This window comes from Actinia tenebrosa, unplaced genomic scaffold (assembly GCF_029948245.1).
Source record: "Actinia tenebrosa isolate PJP-AT-01 unplaced genomic scaffold, QUT_ActTen_1.0 PGA_scaffold4__44_contigs__length_22323623, whole genome shotgun sequence".
In the NCBI taxonomy this organism is placed as follows: domain Eukaryota; kingdom Metazoa; phylum Cnidaria; class Anthozoa; order Actiniaria; family Actiniidae; genus Actinia; species Actinia tenebrosa.
The window spans coordinates 18,478,919-18,500,926 of record NW_028292581.1 but is presented as its reverse complement, the minus strand read 5'-3'; the positions used below and the strand labels follow the sequence as shown (position 1 = coordinate 18,500,926).

General features: G+C 37.3%; 2 protein-coding genes across 3 annotated transcripts; one reads left to right on the top strand and one right to left on the bottom strand.

Moving 5' to 3' along the window:
• The first annotated feature begins 7,054 nt into the window (after nt 1-7,054).
• LOC116292261 (nucleotide-binding oligomerization domain-containing protein 2) lies at nt 7,055-13,101 on the top strand. Its single transcript, XM_089036853.1, has 2 exons — nt 7,055-9,817; nt 12,265-13,101. Exons 1-2 carry the CDS (start codon nt 7,107-7,109, stop codon nt 12,359-12,361), a joined length of 2,808 nt encoding a protein of 935 aa, XP_088892979.1. The 5' UTR covers nt 7,055-7,106; the 3' UTR covers nt 12,362-13,101.
• Nucleotides 13,102-16,969: 3,868 nt separating this feature from the next.
• Nucleotides 16,970-20,443, bottom strand: LOC148907386 (MAM domain-containing glycosylphosphatidylinositol anchor protein 2-like). 2 transcript variants are annotated; one of them, XM_089037033.1, is made up of 3 exons: nt 20,237-20,443; nt 18,245-18,501; nt 16,970-17,426 (listed from the first exon to the last, which is right to left on the bottom strand). In XM_089037033.1, the coding sequence occupies exons 2-3, from the start codon at nt 18,389-18,391 to the stop codon at nt 17,337-17,339; spliced, it is 237 nt and encodes a 78-aa protein (XP_088893159.1). In that variant the 5' UTR covers nt 18,392-18,501; nt 20,237-20,443; the 3' UTR covers nt 16,970-17,336. The 2 variants fall into 2 exon arrangements, with proteins under 2 accessions (XP_088893159.1, XP_088893160.1); XM_089037034.1 differs by lacking the exon at nt 20,237-20,443 and having other exon boundaries at nt 18,245-18,772.
• Nucleotides 20,444-22,008: the final 1,565 nt, after the last annotated feature.

Sequence of the window (22,008 nt, the reverse complement as noted above, 5' to 3'; positions counted from 1 at the left end):
TTTGCAGTCTCTATTTTCATGTCATTTGAAGTAATATAATCGAAGTAGGTATTAGCAAGGTATGTTTTATGTAGGTGAAGAGGGAGGGTGGGGGGGGGGGGGGGGGGGATGAAAACATTTTAATTAAACATTTTTCAGAAAATAGCTGAAAACATGAATGGACATTCAAAAACACAGGATTGATCCTCCACTGAAGGTCAAAGTTTCACTGATGACCCTACTCTCTAAAGCACCTCAGTAAAAATGTACCTTCCTGTCCCTCACTCTATGCAAATAAGCTAGGGACCAATCATTATCATAGCCTGGGGGATTAGAAGATTTAGGGGCCGGGGGAGGGGGCAATGTTTTTAGGCAACTGGAGGGGAGATGTAACATGGTGGTAATAACACAAAAATAATTGCAACCCCTAATAATGAAGGAGGGTCAAAAAATAGTTCCTTATGGGGAATGGGGCAGTTAATATTCATGAATGAACATTAAAAATATTGATCTTTTACTGAAGGTCAAACTTTCACTGATGACCCACTCGTCTCTAAAGCACCTCAGTAAAAATGTGCCTTCCTGTCCCTCACTCTATGCAAATAAGCTAGGGACCAATCATTATTACAATATACAATACAATACAATTTTATTTGGCACCTTATACTAATAGTACATGAGTGTTTGATTCCAAATATATTATAGGTATATATATATATACTATGTATTAGATAATTTTCTTAATTCATTTTCACGTATCAGCATACATTGATGAATGTATGCTGATATGGCTCTTTGTAGAGACGCTGATTTTGAATTGATTAAGAACATAAAACGACTGTCAGCGCTCATATTGTTGAAATTAATGCTGGTGTTTTTTTCTATGAACTCTCTTAAGTCGTTTCTATGAGAGTTATATAGTGGACACCAAACTAGAAAGTGTTTTTCGTTTTCTACTCCCGACTTACACACTGGGCAAATCCTTTCATCGTAAATGAGATAAGGCCTCTTATACCTCCCCGTTTCTACTTCAAGCTTATGGTTACTAATTCTTAATTTTGTAAGCGCCACTCTGTGCTTAATATTGGTGACTTGACTTAAATATTCTTCAAAGTTATAATCCGTTTTGAACTGACGAAAGACTCTGAGTTTATTTTTATGTCTGTCGTCTTTCCTTTCATCATTGTGGAGATTACTCCATAAAATTTGCCCTTATAGCCTGGGTGATTAGAAGATTTAGGGGGCGGGGGCAATGTTTTTAGGCAACTGGAGGCTAGGGGAGATGTCACATGGTGGTAATAACGCAAAAATAATTGCAACCCCTAATAATTAAGGAGGGTCAAAAAATAGTTCTTTATGGGGAATGGGGGGGGGGGGGGGGTGGGGCAGTTAATATTCATGAATGGACATTAAAAATATTGATCTTTTACTGAAGGTCAAACTTTCACTGATGACCCACTCGTCTCTAAAGCACCTCAGTAAAAATGTACCTTCCTGTCCCTTACTCTATGCAAATAAGCTAGGGACCAATCATTATTATAGCCTGGGGGATTAGAAGATTGTAGGTCATTGTAGGTCATTGTAGCTCATTGCGCCTTTTAGTAAGTACGGGTTCCCAAAGTGTTTCTGGCTATTTATTTACATGTGTTTTTAAGAGAGAAAGATAAGATTTGCATAAAAACAATAATAGTAATAATAATGACAATAATTAAGCTTTATTTATTGAAGGTCGTTATCTCAGCTATCTGACCGTAGTTACTAAAACTAAGAATGACCTACAATGACCCACAATGAGCTACAATGACCTACAATAATGACCTACAATGACCTACAATGACCCACAATGACCCACAATGACCTACAATGACCTACAATGAACCCTCTGATCAGCCAAGAGACTCTTTCAAAGTACCGATGAATTTGAAGGTTCATTGATGGTGTTCAAAACTAAGGCATCCAGAAATTTGACATTTAACAGAAGTACTGAATGTTGGAAAGAGGAATTGATCTGAGCACTCTTTTATGCTATTTTTAGAATCTGAATATTAATGATTCTATTTTTCCAAAAGGTCTCATTAATAGCAAACTTGCTATAAGTTTAATAGACAAGACAACGCTATTCAACCGATACTTCCTACCGCTTTATTTAAACATGTTCCAAGACTGCAATAGACCTATCCCGAATTCGCTTGACTGGCCACGAAACAATGGTTTCAAGTCGAGGTTGAACTTGATGAACAAAATAATCAAGTTCAGTCTATACTTCAAACCATTGTTTCGTGGTCAGTCAAGCGAATTTGGGATAGGTCCATTCAACTCTCGTCGTCAGCAACACTGATTACAAGCATTGATCTATATACACCTAACAGCAAGAACGTTGTTATACGAAAATACCAACATTTGTATTTTAGTGGGAAAGGAAGTAATCAAAAGGCAAAGAAAATCACTAAAGCTGAACTCTTCCTTTTGTCTTTTAGTTAATTCCTTTCCCACTAAAGTACAAAGGTTCTTGCAATTAGGTGTAGGTACAATCGTTAAGAATAGGAATAAAAAAGTAAGAAAAGGCTAATGATAAAGTTTAAGACAAAACATTCTATTTTTAGAATCCTTCATTTCATCGGTTTTGTTGACGTTGTTGTTTTTTGCACGCGCATACTGCGCGCAACCAAAAGTCTGCCAAATACATAATATTAGTGCTCACACTGTACGCTATGATTACATTTTAACAAAAACCTTGTATTTAACCTTTATTAAAACAATTTTTGATTTGAAAATTACCCATAATGCACCCGATATATCAATATATAGATATTCATTTTATTTTCACTAATAGACTACTAGTTCCTCAGCCAATCAGAGCACAGGATTCTTGATATACCATTAGTAGGTTTAATGATGATAATCACCTTGGCCCAGTTGTACGAAGCCTTGGTAGCGCTATCCGGCGTATAAATCCTTATCCAGTGTACAAGTCGATGCTGTTATGCAATAAATTTATCCACTGAATAAGATTTATCTATCGGATAGCGCTATCCAGGCTTCGTACAACCGGGCCCTGATGTGAGTAAGATCACGTGTAATACGGTTTATGAAGTAAAGTTGTAGGGCCAGCCGTTCAAGAATGTGCATGCGGTAGTACTCGTTGGGCCTTAAGCAGTGCACCCACCATCTTCAAGGAATATATCGTCCAATGCTACGTCACTAGCATAGTCGCTTCCCTTGATGACTTCGAACACGACCTGTTTGTAAGATGTTAAGAATACACGATGTTGAATCTGGTTAGTGGTTTTGACAAGCAGGATCTATTAAATACGGGTGGGGCGCAGCAGTAGATGAGTACAGATGAAGGGAAGCGCAATGCTTGAAGCAGACATCCTCTTTATTAAACGCCCTGATCGAGACAACTGTCGTGACGTGAAAATTCGGTAATACACTGCCGTCAATCAAATAAATCATTAGCATACATAAAGGTACATGTGGACCGTGAGAAGGTACATGGAAAACTACGTACTCTGCTAACGATCTATATTTTTTTGATTAAAGAATCTATTCCGATAATTATACGTTAGCACAGTTGCTTCGAGCGACTAACTAGCAAACACTGAAAATGTCACGGGTTTGAATCCAGCCTGGATTTTTTCCCTAGTATTTGCTTGTTGAAGTATTATTATATAGTTAGGATAGTACGTGCGCGCCGATTGGTCGAATACTGTGCTTTATTAGTGAACGGAGCACAGTGCTGACGCCATCCGCGCGCGCGAAGTGCTGCTAGATCCTGCGATCGTCTTTCTTTTTGCGCAAAAAAATTCAATACCAAAACAAATTCAGTATGTATTTAATAAAACGAATAAAACGGCTTTTTCCGTGCTCCGTTCAGTAATAAAGTGCTTAGGAAGCGCCGCAAGCACTCAAGAAGTTCGAGAAGCATTTCCCTTCGACTCGTGCCTCTCCTTATACTTCTTTTGTGCTTACGTTACTTCCTGCGTGCTTTATCACTGAACGGAGCACGGAAAATGCTGTTTCATTTGTTAAATATACAATTCACATATATGATACCTTATAATCATTAGGGCTTGTAACAGTTACACTTTTCCTATACCACTGCTGTACCTGGTTACCGCTCTTCGTAAAAATCATATTCTTTGTTCCTGTGTGGATATCTATTACATAGACTTTCAATGACCCCATGGTTGATCCATACATGTGGTATGCAAACTGAAGACATCGTCCAGAATTAGCGGTAAATACCGGACTTCGAAGCTCTGTTGCCTTTCTTGGCGCTGGACCTGAAGCCTCAGCGTAGACGTAAAAACCTTAAACAATAATAAATTTTTGCCTTTCATGAACTGTGTTGGCTGTGTTGTGCAGCTTTATAGACCTTTTCGGATTGGGACTAAAGCTCTCATTTAAGACCAAGCGCCGGACATTCTTTAGTGTATTATGCATTTCTAATTTTTTTCATCGGTTGTACATGAGAAGAGACATGAATATGGATACTCAAGCAAAGAAATCTTATTCTACAATGGTCTGAAATGGGAAAACATTACGCCCTAAGGAGCGTGTCTTCTATCGCCAAGAACCGGAAAACTTGGATCTAATAAAAGTTGAAAACGTACTGGTTTGTTGGTTTGTTTAGCGGCCACATTGTTTGAAATACATAATGATGATGTCATCAATATTTCCGCTCTTTCACTCAGTCTCACAGTCTTAGGTACCAGGACACCTAAAGTGGCTGGATCATTCTATCCCCCCTCTTACTATTTGAAATTTTAAAAATAAAATTGAAGACTAGTATACTCAACGTTTCGACGCCCTCCGGCGTCATTTTCAAGAGTAAAAGTAAAGCAAAGTATTAAGTTGAATACATAAAATTCTGTAAATCCTCATGGGAGTCTTCGTACGTGTTCAACTAAATGAATACCTTCGCTTTAAGTGAGTCTAATTGGACATTTAAAGAAGGTCTTATTTCTTATATGAAGAGCATTTCATTAACGAGACAATTGAACTTGGTTTTACATTGTTTGAGGACGGTGAATCAAAGAAACGGTCGTTAAGCTTGTTCCGCGTTATTGTTCCTTTGCTGCTAAAATGTTTTTTCCCTCCAGTGGTCAAAAGGTCATTGCACGTACTTATTTCAGAAACGGCCGTTTCGGTGCGTTGTAATGTAGTTCATCAAATTCGCCTTCAGTAACTTAAATGAGGGCCGTTACTGGAATACGTACAAAATAGTTATTTAAACTCTTTGAACTTTGGAGGAAAACATTTTACCCTCTGTTTCATTTAAATTCTCGTAGTTAGCCAAAATCCTTTATTATTTTTTACATCGTTCGAGATGAGAAAATGGCGCATTGCATAACATTGAATTGTTTCCGGTGCGTAGTGCATTTTGGTTAACTAGGATTCTTTAAAGAGATATGGAAGCTTCAGTATTTAACAATTATTGGGTGTGAGGTCGAGTGTGATATCGTAAAGACAATAAGGCCGTGCTATCTTCCAAAGCCGTCATGTCATGCGAAAACCATATTCAAAAATCAGGGTTTTATCCATACATTTCGTAAACTAAGAATAAATGTTTACTTGACCTATAACATGACGGCACAGCTTGTTTACATGGGCAACAATGATAGGAATTAAGGAGAAATTTTCTTTCGTTCGGGATATTTAGTACAACATTTATCTGTTATCACCTTTCCCCGTCTAATTAACCATTTTTTATTGTGATTTAATTCGTTTTGCTGCTGTTTTGCCCCCTCTGGCGACCATGATCCTTAGCGTTAAAACAATAGATTGTTTTGATGTGACGTCATAGTGTTACAGGGCAATTTTGCTTTTAAAGAAATAGCAAACGAATTTTAACGTACTTCCGATGTGAATGTGAATGAACTTGACATGATAAATGTAACTGATATCTGAAGCAAAACCTACAGATATTACATTTATCATGTCCAGTTAACACGATATCTTGAATTGGCTGAGGACTCTCGGCTCTCGGCCAATAAGAAGCGAGTTGGTGAGTAAAATCAAACAGTTCTAACCTGTTTTGCTCAAATCTTTTGTTATATTACCAGCAGGACCAGTATTGACGCTTGGTGTGGATCCATTTATACGTCTCCACCTGTAGGTGTTTAGTGGGTCGGTAGTCCAAAGGCTGAATATATGCTACCACCTGGCAAAGTTTGGTTAACTAATATAACTTCGTTTTCGCAATAGAAATACCCATCAAATCAAAATCATTTTACGACGTTGAAAACGTACTTGCCACATCATCTAATCTTAAAACTCATTTATTCAAGATAGCTTTTTCTTTGTAATTTAATTTCGCGGCAGACTTGTATAAGCGCTTTACAAACTTTTCTATTATTTCTATTATTATTATTATTATTATCTGGCTTTACAAAATACGTGAACCTGTTGCGTGAGGAAAATCGACTCACGATTAATTCTAATTTTTTTGATTGAAAAAAATCTAAGCTGCGAAAATTCTCAAAATATTTCATGAAGACTTTTCTTGGTGATACAAACAAAATATCCAACAAACAGTTTTGGGTGATGCTGTAGCTTAGATTTTAGCTTTCTGATGACAAAATGTGAATAGAATATTTTATTTTTTTGGGGTGTATTGGGCCCCCTGTGGACAGGGTGTTCCCTCGATGACAAACAAAGCTGCTTTGCAAGATGCCACGGTGGGCTCGCGGGCGCACACAATCACCGGTTTTAAATGGTAGCAAGTTTTCCATGAATTATCATTGTTTTGTTACCATGGCGGCAGAGAGAAAATTTCCATAACACGTAGCAACGCTACAGCGAACGCTCGTCGAAAAAGCTATTTTTTTCATCTAAAACTGCATCCGATGTTAGAAAACTAATCAAGTTTGAAACCATCAGCTATTCCCTTTAATAAACCACAAAAAAGTTGTTAAAATCAGCAGTAAAGTTCTCCCATATTCGACTTGTTTTTCTAATACACTCGTTCATCGCTCGACATATGTTAGCTTTCTGGTATTAAAATGTGAATAGAATATTTTATTTTTTGGTGTATTGGGCCCCCTGTAGACAGGGTGTTCCCTCAGTAACAAACAGGTAAGCAAGCTTTCACTCTCAGCGTATGATCTCTTGCATCAGTTCAAATGGAGAGTTTGAAGGACTTTTTAACTCCTACTACATTCAGTCTTTACGGCTATATTGTAGCTGTATTGTGTCCTATCGGAGGAACAATATTATCTGCGATTGGAGGAAGAATAAGAGACATAGAAAGACGAAATTTTCACTGTAATGTTGGGTCAAGTAGTCCTTTCGACAAGAACTTCCTGCAAGCTTCTTGTTTCGATCAGTACGACCAACAGTACAACATGGCTTTACCTTTGTGTGGATTTGTACCCTTATCCTTCATCATTCTGACATCGATTAGCATCGTTTATTGCTGGTGCTGTGTTAAATCTCGAGTAGAAGAAGTAGAACAAGCCAGCAAGATAGATACGGAGAATCCTTGCCCAAGACAAAGAATAACAACTCGAAGAGTCTTCAACTGTTATTTTACTCAGCTACTTGTACGACTCATTTTGGGCATTCTGTTCATTTTTTTACAGAACTTTGTGTTTTATACTTCTGGTTTTCCTACTAGTTTCGTTTGTGAGATGAAGTTAACGGAATCAAAAGTTACCGAGACCAACATGACTTTTACCAATTCATCTTTTATTGACTGTACAAATTCCGTGGGGTCAGACAAAGGTGCCTGGGCAATGATAGTGGGTTTTTTTAATCTGATACTAGCTTCTCTTGTTGCTGGAGAAATAATATATCTAATAAGAAAGGCACGTTTGAATGAGAACTTTAAGAATGACGGTGAATTTTGTCACAGGCATTTGTTTAATAGAAGAAAAACTCCAAGCAGAATGATTGAATACACAATGAGCCAACGCAGACGAATTATTAAAGATACACAAGTGTTCGAACCATTAATTCCTCCATCACCAGGTGAAAATGAAGGCTGCAAGAACCTAGATGACATGTATGTGAACCTTATCATTCACACTGGAAGGTGGAAACCTGATTTAGACATGGAAAGAATTGATAAGCTTAGAATAATGGAAGAATATGTCAAATCTTCAGAAAATTCCATTAGAATTAACAAACTGAAGGAGTTGTTCGTTCCCAATGATGACTGCAATGATCCTCGTAAGATTCTTATTGTTGGCTGCCCTGGGATTGGAAAAACTTTGTTGTGCAAGAACCTCTTGAGAGAGTTGAGTAAGGGAGAGGTACTAGAAGAAGAAGATGCTAGAAAATTTCTCCATTTGTTTTTATTTCATTTTAGAAATTTCAATTCTGAAGAAATGAAAAGCATATCCCTTCAAACATTACTAAGTCATGGAATTTATTCAGAGGGAAAACTAGATGCAAAAACATTTCAGTTCATACTTGAACACCCTGACAAGATACTGCTGGTGTTTGATGGCTTGGATGAATTCAAAGACCACGAGAAGTGCATGGATGAGGAGGAGAACCATCCTGGGAATGGTGTTGCAGATGTTATGCCTTTTGCCGCTCTTTATGTGAATTTAGTAAAAGGCAATTTCCTCAATGGAGCTACAGTGCTCACGACTACAAGACCTTATGCATCAGACAGTGTTGGGGGCCTAGCATTTGACAGAGAAGTAGAAATATTGGGGTTTTCTACTGAAAAAGTTAAAGCATATTGTACAAAGCTTTTCCACGATGACAGAAGTTCAATGGAAAGAATCTGGAAGCATGTTCAAAGCAATTTAAACCTGTTATATTTATGCTACATTCCTGTTAACTGTTTCATAGTTTGTTCGTTTTTGAAAAAGATTATGGAACTTACAACTAACTCTTTACAAGGTGTTGTCTTGCCAACCACACTTACAGATATCTATGAAGGAGCATTAAGGTTGTTCATTTTCCAACATCACCCTGAATATCAGGGCAAAACTTTGAAACGGAATGACCTTACATCTAATGGGACATTTCCTAGTTCAGTCGAAGAAATGCTGTCAAAACTTGAGAAATTGGCCAAGAAAGGAATTGATGAGAAACGACTGGTATTTGAATTAGAAGAAGTGCAGGGAATGGAAAACTGTGGATTACTGAACCGCTTGCAAGATGTAGAAAATGCCCCATTTACTTACAAGCCTCAATTTTGCTTTATCCATTTGACAATGCAAGAATTCGTTGCTGCAAGAGGAATTGCAAAAATGGATCCTCAAGATATCCAGCAGTTTATATCTTCAAAAGCTAAAGATGAAAAATGGCATCTGGTAATCCAGTTTGTGGCAGGACTACTTAGAGGTAATGAAGCCGTTGTAAATGAAGTGTTTGTAAAGAATCTTCAAGATGCATTGTTATTCAATAGTCATGACAGAGACAATAGAAATATGGCTTTACTCATGATGAAATGTTTCTATGAAGCAAATGATATCAGTTCTGTAGAGAGAGCAGCTGCTGAGCTCAAGTCAAACAGTAAGTTCACCAACCAAATTGAATTTGAAAATCTCAGTCTTTCTCCAGTTGATTGCACTGCAATAGTGTATTTTGTCAAACACATTGATAATTTAGAATATCTTAATGTTAGTGGGAATCCATTGGGAGATGGTGGGTGCTCAGAACTCTCAAAGTTAATTGAGGCAGGGGGACCGCAAAAATTAATTCTTAAAGATTGTGGTATTAGCGGTCAAGGCCTGATTAAAATAGTTGATGCGATGAAAACAGCTGAGACATGTAACCTATCTCAATTACATCTCAATGGGAATCCTAACATATCCAAAAAAGAGTGCTTATACCTATGTGATGATCTTTTGGATGAAAAATGTAAACTTACTGGGTTATCAATTAATGATATGTTTATTTTTAATTAAACTTAGCAATGCATTGAAACACAAAAATTGCAATCTTACTAAGCTCCACTTTGGTTATGAACACAATAGAAAATTAATCTAGATGAGAGCATATGTCAAAACTTTATTGATGCTCTTGTGGATGACAACTGTAAGCTGACAGACCTGAAATTTAGCTCACTTCATCCACCTTAAGCTATATATCACATGTATATAAAGCACTTAAACATAAAAATTGTAAACTTAAATTTAACATTGATACATTCTATTCTGAGAGATAGAGACATATCATGTCTTTGTGAGACATTGGAAAGTGTGAGTTGCAAATTTGCAGAATCACATATGATTGGTAATATTTATGATATTTGTTATTTAAGCATAGTTAATAATTATGAAATATAATATTGATTGCCTAAAAATATGAATTGCCAGATACTTATATCTGTTTTGGGTGATGGTCTTCTCATCACGGATGATCACAGATGCAGGTGTATCACACCTCTGTGATGCACTTAGACACAAGGGCTGTAAACTTACCAAGTTTGTGGTGTTGCGCCTCATAGGGGACAATTGTTCTTTCATGTAGCACCTGCCTTATGGCAAAATTATCTAAATAAAAAAAAGGTTAAGTCTGGTTGGTTCAGCCTCTAATTCCCTAACAAAGCAGGGTATTGAGGAGTTGCAAAGTGCCCTTACTTAAAACTGTAAAATTAAAGAGCTGACTCTGTACTGTGGAGGTGGCCCCAGCTTACGATTACGCAGCTATGTACCACTCTTCCAATAATTACATAGCAATGTATTGATTTTTCCAATGCATTTCACAAAGTTACATGCAGTATAATTAGTGTTAAGGGCCACCAAGTCTTAGCTTTAAAGGGTTAGTATGAGGAAATAGCACTTTCAAGTTTGGTGTTTGATGGAAAACCTTACAAAATCAAAATAGAAAGATTATAGAAGTAATAAATTATGCGTTTGGATGCATAATTTATTACTTCTATACTACTATGTCTATCCTTTGCATACATATTTACGGTGTTCAACTTACCTATAGAGAAAAAATATCGCTCGGGATGCTCACGAGTACCCTACATTTCATATTCCGGCTGCGTTACCAGCGTGGTTGGTCCATGTAGTATAGTGGTTAACACATCGGACTAGAATACCAAAGACCTGGTTTCGATTCCCGCCAAGGGCAATTGATATTTTTCTCTTATTCTCCCTAGAAAGATTATAGATTATAGGAGTTATATTTCTAAGAATCAGAAATTCGACCTAAGTTTTAAAAGCTCGTAATTGTAGTACTTGTCAAGTTTTGAAAATACAAACAAATAAAAAGCAATTTTCAGTGTCTATTCATGACATGTCATTTCAAATTTGAAGTAACCCTGGTGAAAATCCTGGACAGGATCCTGTAGGATCTTACAGGACCCTACAGGATCCTGTGTATAGGATCCAGGATTTTATTCCTATATACTATTAGGATCCTACTATGTGTCAGGATCCTTTATAGGATCCTATCTAGGATTAAGTTCCTAAACAGGATTCTGTCCAGGATTCTGTTCCTACGTAGGATCCTATTAAATTCCAGGATCCTGTGAAAGATCCTGTCTAGGGTTATTAAGTTCCTATGTAGGATCCTGTCCAAGATTCTTAACTTCCTATGCAGGATCCTGTCTAGTATTCTTAACTTCCTATGCAGGTTCCTGTCCTGGATTCTTAACTTCCTATGCAGGATCCTGTCCAGGATTCTTTACTTCCTACTCAAGCATGTTAAGGCTTGGTATTTTACCGCTTTGTTGAAAAATCACATTTAGTTTAAGCTTAAGCTTCTGATATGGAGTTTTGTACCTAAAGTGATATATTTCGGTTTCTTAAAATTTTAAACATGGTCTTTTCGACTTCCGGTGGTCACGTGACCTTAAGGAGAGCAAAACAGAAATTTCAAAATGGGCTGGCGGTTTTTATATGAATCAAAAATATTTTTATTTATAGTTGTTAAGTACATTGACCTTAACAAGAATCTGTCTGGAATATAGGTGTCCTTCGTTTTAGGCTAAAGGGATAATTGACAAAACAGGTCACATGACCAAGTCAAAATATTGAATATTCTTATTTTTTGCCTTAACTTAAGAATGATTTTCAACTATTCCGGACAGGTTGTTGTTAAGATTTTCTTACTTAACAATTTCACATTGAAAAGTTTTCAAGTCACATAAAAACCGCCAGCCCATTTTGAAATTTCTATTTTTCTCGCCTTAAGGTCACGTAAAACATAATAGACCTAATCCACTGTTTTCCCATTTCAAAGCACATGTCATTCCCTAGAGTATCATCTCTTTGTTTACTGGTTATGCATGAGAAGACACATGAATATGATCTGAAATGGAAAAATATTATGCCTAGGTGCATTGGGTTCATTTGAGCACTTGTAAAGTCGATTACCACTTACCATGCGATATTACCACATTGCACTTAAAAATAAAAATTGCAAACTTATGAAGCTCGACGTTCATACAAGATATAGCAGATAAAGAAATATTATGTGTTTGTAAGGTATTGAAGCATGTGAACTGCAAATTAACGGAATAACTCGTTATTCCCATGTCTTAACAATTAAATTCTTTAAGTCATCAGATAAAACTTAAAATACAAATGCAATATTTATACTTCAATTGTATGAAAATGATGAAAACTTTAAGCTTACTGATCTAGGTATATCATACTTCTGTGATGTACTGAAAAACAAGGATTGTAAACTGCAGGCCCGTCGCTAGGATCTTGAAACGGGAGGTTCGTTTTTCTACCTATCTTAGTTATGCCATTTCTTGAATAACTAAGATAGCACTAAACATTATTTCATACTCCTACAAAGGTGGAGAGGGAGAGGGTGGGGGTTTGTTCATTCGAAACACCGAACTACCCCTAGCGGCTGGCCTGAACTTACTAGATTAAGCGTAGTAATTCCTTAACCTAAAAGCCTTATCAAGATATTGATATTCAAGGTATTGAAAATTTGCAAAATGTTATCCTGCATGACAACTATAAACTGCACTAAAGATTAGATTTTGTTAAATTTGCTTGCTGCATACTCAATAATAATGGAGGAAATATCACTTTCAAGTATAGTACATGTACCTGATAAACCCTCAATTAAAATAAAAATAAAAAGATAGTTTTATTTTCAATAGAATCAGAAAACCAACATAACTTTTAAGTTTGTACATGTAATTGTAGCACTTGTCAAGTTCAATAAAATATAAGATAAATGTAATTTGCAGTCTCTATTTTCATGTCATTTGAAGTAATATAATCGAAGTAGGTATTAGCAAGGTATGTTTTATGTAGGTGAAGAGGGAGGGTGGGGGGGGGGGGGGGGGGGGGGGGGGGGGGATGAAAACATTTTAATTAAACATTTTTCAGAAAATAGCTGAAAACATGAATGGACATTCAAAAACACAGGATTGATCCTCCACTGAAGGTCAAAGTTTCACTGATGACCCTACTCTCTAAAGCACCTCAGCAAAAATGTGCCTTCCTGTCCCTTACTCTATGCAAATAAGCTATGGACCAATCATTATTATAGCCTGGGTGATTAGAAGATTTAGGGGCCGGGGGAGGGGGCAATGTTTTTAGGCAACTGGAGGGGAGATGTCACATGGTGGTAATAACACAAAAATAATTGCAACCCCTAATAATGAAGGAGGGTTAAAAAATAGTTCTTTATGGGGAATGGGGGGGGAGGGGGTGGGGCAGTTAATATTCATGAATGGACATTAAAAATATTGATCTTTTTACTGAAGGTCAAACTTTCACTGATGACCCTTAACTCTCTGAAGCACCTCAGTAAAAATGTACCTTCCTGTCCCTTACTCTGTGCAAATAAGCTAGAGACCATTCAGGGCTTCCATAGATAGCAGACCTTTTATTAGTTCTGATAGGACTTCCCTTCTTTATTTATTTTTAAATAAAGGTTTCATTCATTCATTCACCAATCATTACTATAGCCTGGGTGTAGTGCTTTCTTCTGTTCCGGGTCAGCGACTCCCTTGCCCGTAGCAAACAGCTCAAATGCACGTAGCCATCTTTGCCATCAGGCATCAAGACCAGCCGAGTCCGTGCAATCAAATGGCTCCAAGCCACCTAATTCAGATAAAAATCTGGCCATGTTGTCTTAAAACGATCAATCTATATCTAAGATTATCTTTGTGGTGATCCTCGTCGCCAAATGTGGTGTATTTTCTAAATAATAATCAACTACACTAAACCATGTGCTTTGATGCTCGTCTCTTTATTACACACATGCGCACTCGCACGCTGCAAACCTAACAGGGGTGGGGTGGGTAAATCCACCAACACTACACTGGGGGATTAGAAGATTGTAGGTCATTGTAGCTCATTGTAGCTCATTGCACCTTTTAGTAAGTACGGGTCCCCAAAGTGTTTCTTGCTATGTATTTACAGGTGTTTTTAAGAGAGAAAGAAAAGATTTGCATAAAAACAATAATAGTAATAATAATGACAATAAAGCTTTATTCATTGAAGGTTGTTATCTCAGCTATCTGACCGTAGTTACTAAAACTAAGAATGACCTACAATGACCCACAATGAGCTACAATGACCTACAATAATGACCTACAATGACCTACAATGACCCACAATGACCCACAATGACCTACAATGAACACACAATGACCTACAATGACCTACAATGAGCTACAATGAGCTACAATAATGACCTACAATGACCCACAATGACCCACAGTGACCCACAATGAGCTATGATAAATAAGGATAAACGTCAATAAACACATAATATGAGTTGTTTTTACTTTTACAAATCCAAAACGCTTGTCAAACTATCACACTATATATAACAAAGTTTACTCACCTCTGCATGCAGCTGCATTTCTGTAAATATCTTTCTCTTGCCAAGAAATTATTCGTTCATCAGTTAAAAGATTATATTCCAGAATGTTTTCGTGTCTTATAGTAAATGCTGGATCCATACAAGAGAATATTAAGTAAGATACAGTACTTCATAATCTCTTCTATCTGATGCCATCTTAGAAACGGGAAGAGAATGAGCTGAGAACGAGGTTTTCATTTCTAACACAGGAAACCCAACAAGACGAATCGTAGACGTGTAGAAGTGAGCAAGATATATTTTCTCTTTTTATTATGGAATATATTCTTTTTATTGACGTTTATTCTTATTTGTAATAGTTCATTGTAGGCCATTGTAGGTCATTGTAGGTCATTGTAGCTCATTGTAGATTATTGTGGGTCATTGTAGGTCATTGTAGGTCATTTCAGCTCATTGTAGGTCATTGTGGGTCACTGTAGGTCATTGTAGGTCATTGTAGCTCATTGTAGGTCATTTTAGCTCATTGCAGGTCATTGTAGGTCATTTTTCATATCTCATTCCTCGTTTTAGTAACTGCGGCAATCTGACTGGTTTTCATTGTGCCTTTACATGTAGAACTCTGCTAAAATATTCTTTCTATTAGCATGGAAAGCATGCAAAGAAGGATCCACGGCTATCCCAAGGGCCTTTGCGTGCTTATGTTTTCTTTGTGCACTAATACCGGGGTCAGGGTGGGGATTGGTGGGTCATTTGAAAAATGAGCTAAGCAAATGTTGAAACATGCCCCACCTAGAGGAGCATGATTAACACCAAATTCTACACCCAATAAGGCCTAATATTTCTCGTATATTAAGTATACATTTTTAAATCTATGTTCTATAAGCTATGCTTTATACCAGAAATATACTTACTGCGTGCAAGTTCTATAATTTAAAAAAATCTATACAATTTTGATATCCTTAACATTTTATTAATACTAGTCGAACAAAGCAGTCAGAACAAAACCAGTCACCTGGTGGGGCTACTGTTACGAATATTAGTGTCCAATCCCCCACATTGCACCCACCCTGTCCCCGGTTGGGGGGGGGGGGGAGGGTTACTTTGACTAGTGCCTCACAATGGTTTCAACCGGTAGAAAAAATGTATAGTATTTCCAAAAATCGCCGCAAAATTATTAGTAGCACCTCAGATCAACGTAATCATCGCACCGCAAATTGCCGCACACATTAAAACTCGCAGCTCAAAAGTCGCCCGTGTAGACGGTAATCAAGGAAAATAGCGGTAAGTTGGACATTGGCTTCGCTCTTCACGCGTTTCTGTGCCAGACAAGTTGCAGAGAAAATTACTCCGTGTTATCGTCCTTTTGTCATCCCCTCTGATCAGCCAAGAGACTCTTTCAAAGTACCGATGAAATTGAGGGTTCATTGATGGTGTTCAAAACTAAGGCATCCAGAAATTTGACATTTAACAGAAGTACTGAATGTTGGAAAGAGGAATTGATCTGAGCACTCTTTTATGCTATTTTTAGAATCTGAATATTAATGATTCTATTTTTCCAAAAGGTCTCATTAATAGCAAACTTGCTATAAGTTTAATAGACAAGACAACGCTATTCAACCGATACTTCCTACCGCTTTATTTAAACATGTTCCAAGACTGCAATAGACCTATCCCGAATTCGCTTGACTGGCCACGAAACAATGGTTTCAAGTCGAGGTTGAACTTGATGAACAAAATAATCAAGTTCAGTCTATACTTCAAACCATTGTTTCGTGGTCAGTCAAGCGAATTTGGGATAGGTCCATTCAACTCTCGTCGTCAGCAACACTGATTAATAGCATTGATCTATATACACCTAACAGCAAGAACGTTGTTATACGAAAATACCAACATTTGTATTTTAGTGGGAAAGGAAGTAATCAAAAGGCAAAGAAAATCACTAAAGCTGAACTCTTCCTTTTGTCTTTTAGTTAATTCCTTTCCCACTAAAGTACAAAGGTTCTTGCAATTAGGTGTAGGTACAATCGTTAAGAATAGGAATAAAAAAGTAAGAAAAGGCTAATGATAAAGTTTAAGACAAAACATTCTATTTTTAGAATCCTTCATTTCATCGGTTTTGTTGACGTTGTTGTTTTTTGCACGCGCATACTGCGCGCAACCAAAAGTCTGCCAAATACATAATATTAGTGCTCACACTGTACGCTATGATTACATTTTAACAAAAACCTTGTATTTAACCTTTATTAAAACAATTTTTGATTTGAAAATTACCCATAATGCACCCGATATATCAATATATAGATATTCATTTTATTTTCACTAATAGACTACTAGTTCCTCAGCCAATCAGAGCACAGGATTCTTGATATACCATTAGTAGGTTTAATGATGATAATCACCTTGGCCCAGTTGTACGAAGCCTTGGTAGCGCTATCCGGCGTATAAATCCTTATCCAGTGTACAAGTCGATGCTGTTATGCAATAAATTTATCCACTGAATAAGATTTATCTATCGGATAGCGCTATCCAGGCTTCGTACAACCGGGCCCTGATGTGAGTAAGATCACGTGTAATACGGTTTATGAAGTAAAGTTGTAGGGCCAGCCGTTCAAGAATGTGCATGCGGTAGTACTCGTTGGGCCTTAAGCAGTGCACCCACCATCTTCAAGGAATATATCATCCAATGCTACGTCACTAGCATAGTCGCTTCCCTTGATGACTTCGAACACGACCTGTTTGTAAGATGTTAAGAATACATGATGTTGAATCTGGTTAGTGGTTTTGACAAGCAGGATCTATTAAATACGGGTGGGGCGCAGCAGTAGATGAGTACAGATGAAGGGAAGCGCAATGCTTGAAGCAGACATCCTCTTTATTAAACGCCCTGATCGAGACAACTGTCGTGACGTGAAAATTCGGTAATACACTGCCGTCAATCAAATAAATCATTAGCATACATAAAGGTACATGTGGACCGTGAGAAGGTACATGGAAAACTACGTACTCTGCTAACGATCTATATTTTTTTTGATTAAAGAATCTATTCCGATAATTATACGTTAGCACAGTTGCTTCGAGCGACTAACTAGCAAACACTGAAAATGTCACGGGTTTGAATCCAGCCTGGATTTTTTCCCTAGTATTTGCTTGTTGAAGTATTATTATATAGTTAGGATAGTACGTGCGCGCCGATTGGTCGAATACTGTGCTTTATTAGTGAACGGAGCACAGTGCTGACGCCATCCGCGCGCGCGAAGTGCTGCTAGATCCTGCGATCGTCTTTCTTTTTGCGCAAAAAAATTCAATACCAAAACAAATTCAGTATGTATTTAATAAAACGAATAAAACGGCTTTTTCCGTGCTCCGTTCAGTAATAAAGTGCTTAGGAAGCGCCGCAAGCACTCAAGAAGTTCGAGAAGCATTTCCCTTCGACTCGTGCCTCTCCTTATACTTCTTTTGTGCTTACGTTACTTCCTGCGTGCTTTATCACTGAACGGAGCACGGAAAATGCTGTTTCATTTGTTAAATATACAATTCACATATATGATACCTTATAATCATTAGGGCTTGTAACAGTTACACTTTTCCTATACCACTGCTGTCCCTGGTTACCGCTCTTCGTAAAAATCATATTCTTTGTTCCTGTGTGGATATCTATTACATAGACTTTCAATGACCCCATGGTTGATCCATACATGTGGTATGCAAACTGAAGACATCGTCCAGAATTAGCGGTAAATACCGGACTTCGAAGCTCTGTTGCCTTTCTTGGCGCTGGACCTGAAGCCTCAGCGTAGACGTAAAAACCTTAAACAATAATAAATTTTTGCCTTTCATGAACTGTGTTGGCTGTGTTGTGCAGCTTTATAGACCTTTTCGGATTGGGACTAAAGCTCTCATTTAAGACCAAGCGCCGGACATTCTTTAGTGTATTATGCATTTCTAATTTTTTTCATCGGTTGTACATGAGAAGAGACATGAATATGGATACTCAAGCAAAGAAATCTTATTCTACAATGGTCTGAAATGGGAAAACATTACACCCTAAGGAGCGTGTCTTCTATCGCCAAGAACCGGAAAACTTGGATCTAATAAAAGTTGAAAACGTACTGGTTTGTTGGTTTGTTTAGCGGCCACATTGTTTGAAATACATAATGATGATGTCATCAATATTTCTGCTCTTTCACTCAGTCTCACGGTCTTAGGTACCAGGACACCTAAAGTGGCTAGATCATTCTATCCCCCCCCCCCCCCCCCCCATTATTATTTGAAGTTTTTAAAATAAAATTGAAGACTAGTATACTCGACGTTTCGACGCCCTACGGCGTCATTTTCAAGAGTGAGAGTAAAGCAAAGTATTAAGTTGAATACATAAAATTCTGTAAATCCTCATGGGAGTCCTCGTACATGTTCAACTAAATGAATACCTTCGCTTTAAGTGAGTCTAATTGGACATTTAAAGAAGTTCTAAATTCTTTTATGAAGAGCATTTCATTAACGAGACAATTGAACTTGGTTTTACATTGTTTGAGGACGGTGAATCAAAGAAACGGTCGTTAAGCTTGTTCCGCGTTATTGTTCCTTTGCTGCTAAAATGTTTTTTCCCTCCAATGGTCAAAAGGTCATTGCACGTTACTTATTTCAGAAACGGCCGTTTCAGTGCGTTGTAATGTAGTTCATCAAATTCGCCTTCAGTAACTTAAATGAGGGCCGTTACTGGAATACGTACAAAATAGTTATTTAAACTCTTTGAACTTTGGAGGAAAACATTTTACCCTCTGTTACATTTAAATTCTCGTAGTTAGCCAAACTCCTTTATTGTTTTTTACATCGTTCGAGATGAGAAAATGGCGCATTGCATAACATTGAATTGTTTCCGGTGCGTAGTGCATTTTGGTTAACTAGGATTCTTTAAAGAGATATGGAAGCTTCAGTATTTAACAATTATTGGGTGTGAGGTCGAGTGTGATATCGTAAAGACAATAAGGCCGTGCTATCTTCCAAAGCCGTCATGTCATGCGAAAACTATATTCAAAAATCAGGGTTTTATCCATACATTTCGTAAACTAAGAATAAATGTTTACTTGACCTATAACATGACGGCACAGCTTGTTTACATGGGCAACAATGATAGGAATTAAGAAGAAATTTTCTTTCGTTCTGGATATTTAGTACAACATTTATCTGTTATCACCTTTCCCAGTCTAATTAACCATTTTTTATTGTGATTTAATTCGTTTTGCTGCTGTTTTGCCCTCTCTGGCGACCATGATCCTTAGCGTTAAAACAATAGATTGTTTTGATGTGACGTCATAGTGTTACAGGGCAATTTTGCTTTTAAAGAAATAGCAAACGAATTTTAACGTACTTCCGATGTGAATGTGAATGAACTTGACATGATAAATGTAACTGATATCTGAAGCAAAACCTACAGCTATTACATTTATCATGTCCAGTTAACACGATATCTTGAATTGGCTGAGGACTCTCGGCTCTCGGCCAATAAGAAGCGAGTTGGTGAGTAAAATCAAACAGTTCTAACCTGTTTTGCTCAAATCTTTTGTTATATTACCAGCAGGACCAGTATTGACGCTTGGTGTGGATCCATTTATACGTCTCCACCTGTAGGTGTTTAGTGGGTCGGTAGTCCAAAGGCTGAATATATGCTACCACCTGGCAAAGTTTGGTTAACTAATATAACTTCGTTTTCGCAATAGAAATACCCATCAAATCAAAATTATTTTACGACGTTGAAAACGTACTTGCCACATCATCTAATCTTAAAACTCATTTATTCAAGATAGCTTTTTCTTTGTAATTTAATTTCGCGCTTAGAACAGACTTGTATAAGCGCTTTACAAGCTTTTCTATTATTTCTATTATTATTATTATTATTATTATTATGTGGCTTTACAAAATACGTGAACCTGTTGCGTGAGAAAAATCGACTCACGATTAATTCTAATTTTTTTGATTGAAAAAAATCTAAGCTGCGAAAATTCTCAAAATATTTCATGAAGACTTTTCTTGGTGATACAAACAAAATATCCAACAAGCAGTTTTGGGTGATGCTGTAGTTTAGATTTTAACTTTCTGATGACAAAATGTGAATAGAATATTTTATTTTTTTGGGGTGTATTGGGCCCCCTGTAGACAGGGTGTTCCCTCGATGACAAACAAAGCTGCTTTGCAAGATGCCACGGTGGGCTCGCGGGCGCACACAATCACCGGTTTTAAATGGTAGCAAGTTTTCCATGAATTATCATTGTTTTGTTACCATGGCGGCAGAGAGAAAATTTCCATAACACGTAGCAACGCTACAGCGAACGCTCGTCGAAAAAGCTATTTTTTTCATCTAAAACTGCATCCGATGTTAGAAAACTAATCAAGTTTGAAACCATCAGCTATTCCCTTTAATAAACCACAAAAAAGTTGTTAAAATCAGCAGTAAAGTTCTCCCATATTCGACTTGTTTTTCTAATACACTCGTTCATCGCTCGATATGTGTTAGCTTTCTGGTAACAAAATGTGAATAGAATATTTTATTTTTTGGTGTATTGGGCCCCCTGTAGACAGGGTGTTCCCTCAGTAACAAACAGGTAAGCAAGCTTTCACTCTCAGCGTATGATCTCTTGCATCAGTTCAAATGGAGAGTTTGAAGGACTTTTTAACTCCTACTACATTCAGTCTTTACGGCTATATTGTAGCTGTATTGTGTGCTATTGGCGGAGCAATATTCTCTACAAGTATAGGAATCTTGAGATCGAGTGAAAGACGAAATTTTCACTGTAATGTTGGGTCAAGTAGTCCTTTCGACAATAACTTCCTGCAAGCTTCTTGTTTCGATCAGTACGACCAACAGTACAACATGCCTTTACCTTTGTATGGATTTGTACCCTTATCCTTCTTCATTCTGACATCGATTAGCATCGTTTATTGCTGGTGCTGTGTTAAATCTCGAGTAGATGAAGTAGAAGAAGCCAGCAAGACAGATGAGGAGAATCCTCACCCAAGACAAATAATCACAACTCGAAGAGTCTTCAACTGTTATCTTACTCAGCTACTTGGACGACTCATTTTGGGCATTCTGTTCATTGTATTACAGAACTTTGTGTTTTATACTTCTGGTTTTCCTACTAGTTTCGTTTGTGAGATGAAGTTAAAGCAATCAAAAGTTACCGAGATCAATATGACGTTTAACAATTCATCTTTTATTGACTGTACGAATTCCGTGGGGTCAGACAAAGATGTCTGGGCAATGATAGTGTGGATTGTTAATATGATATTTGCATGTCTTGTTGCTGGAGAAATAGC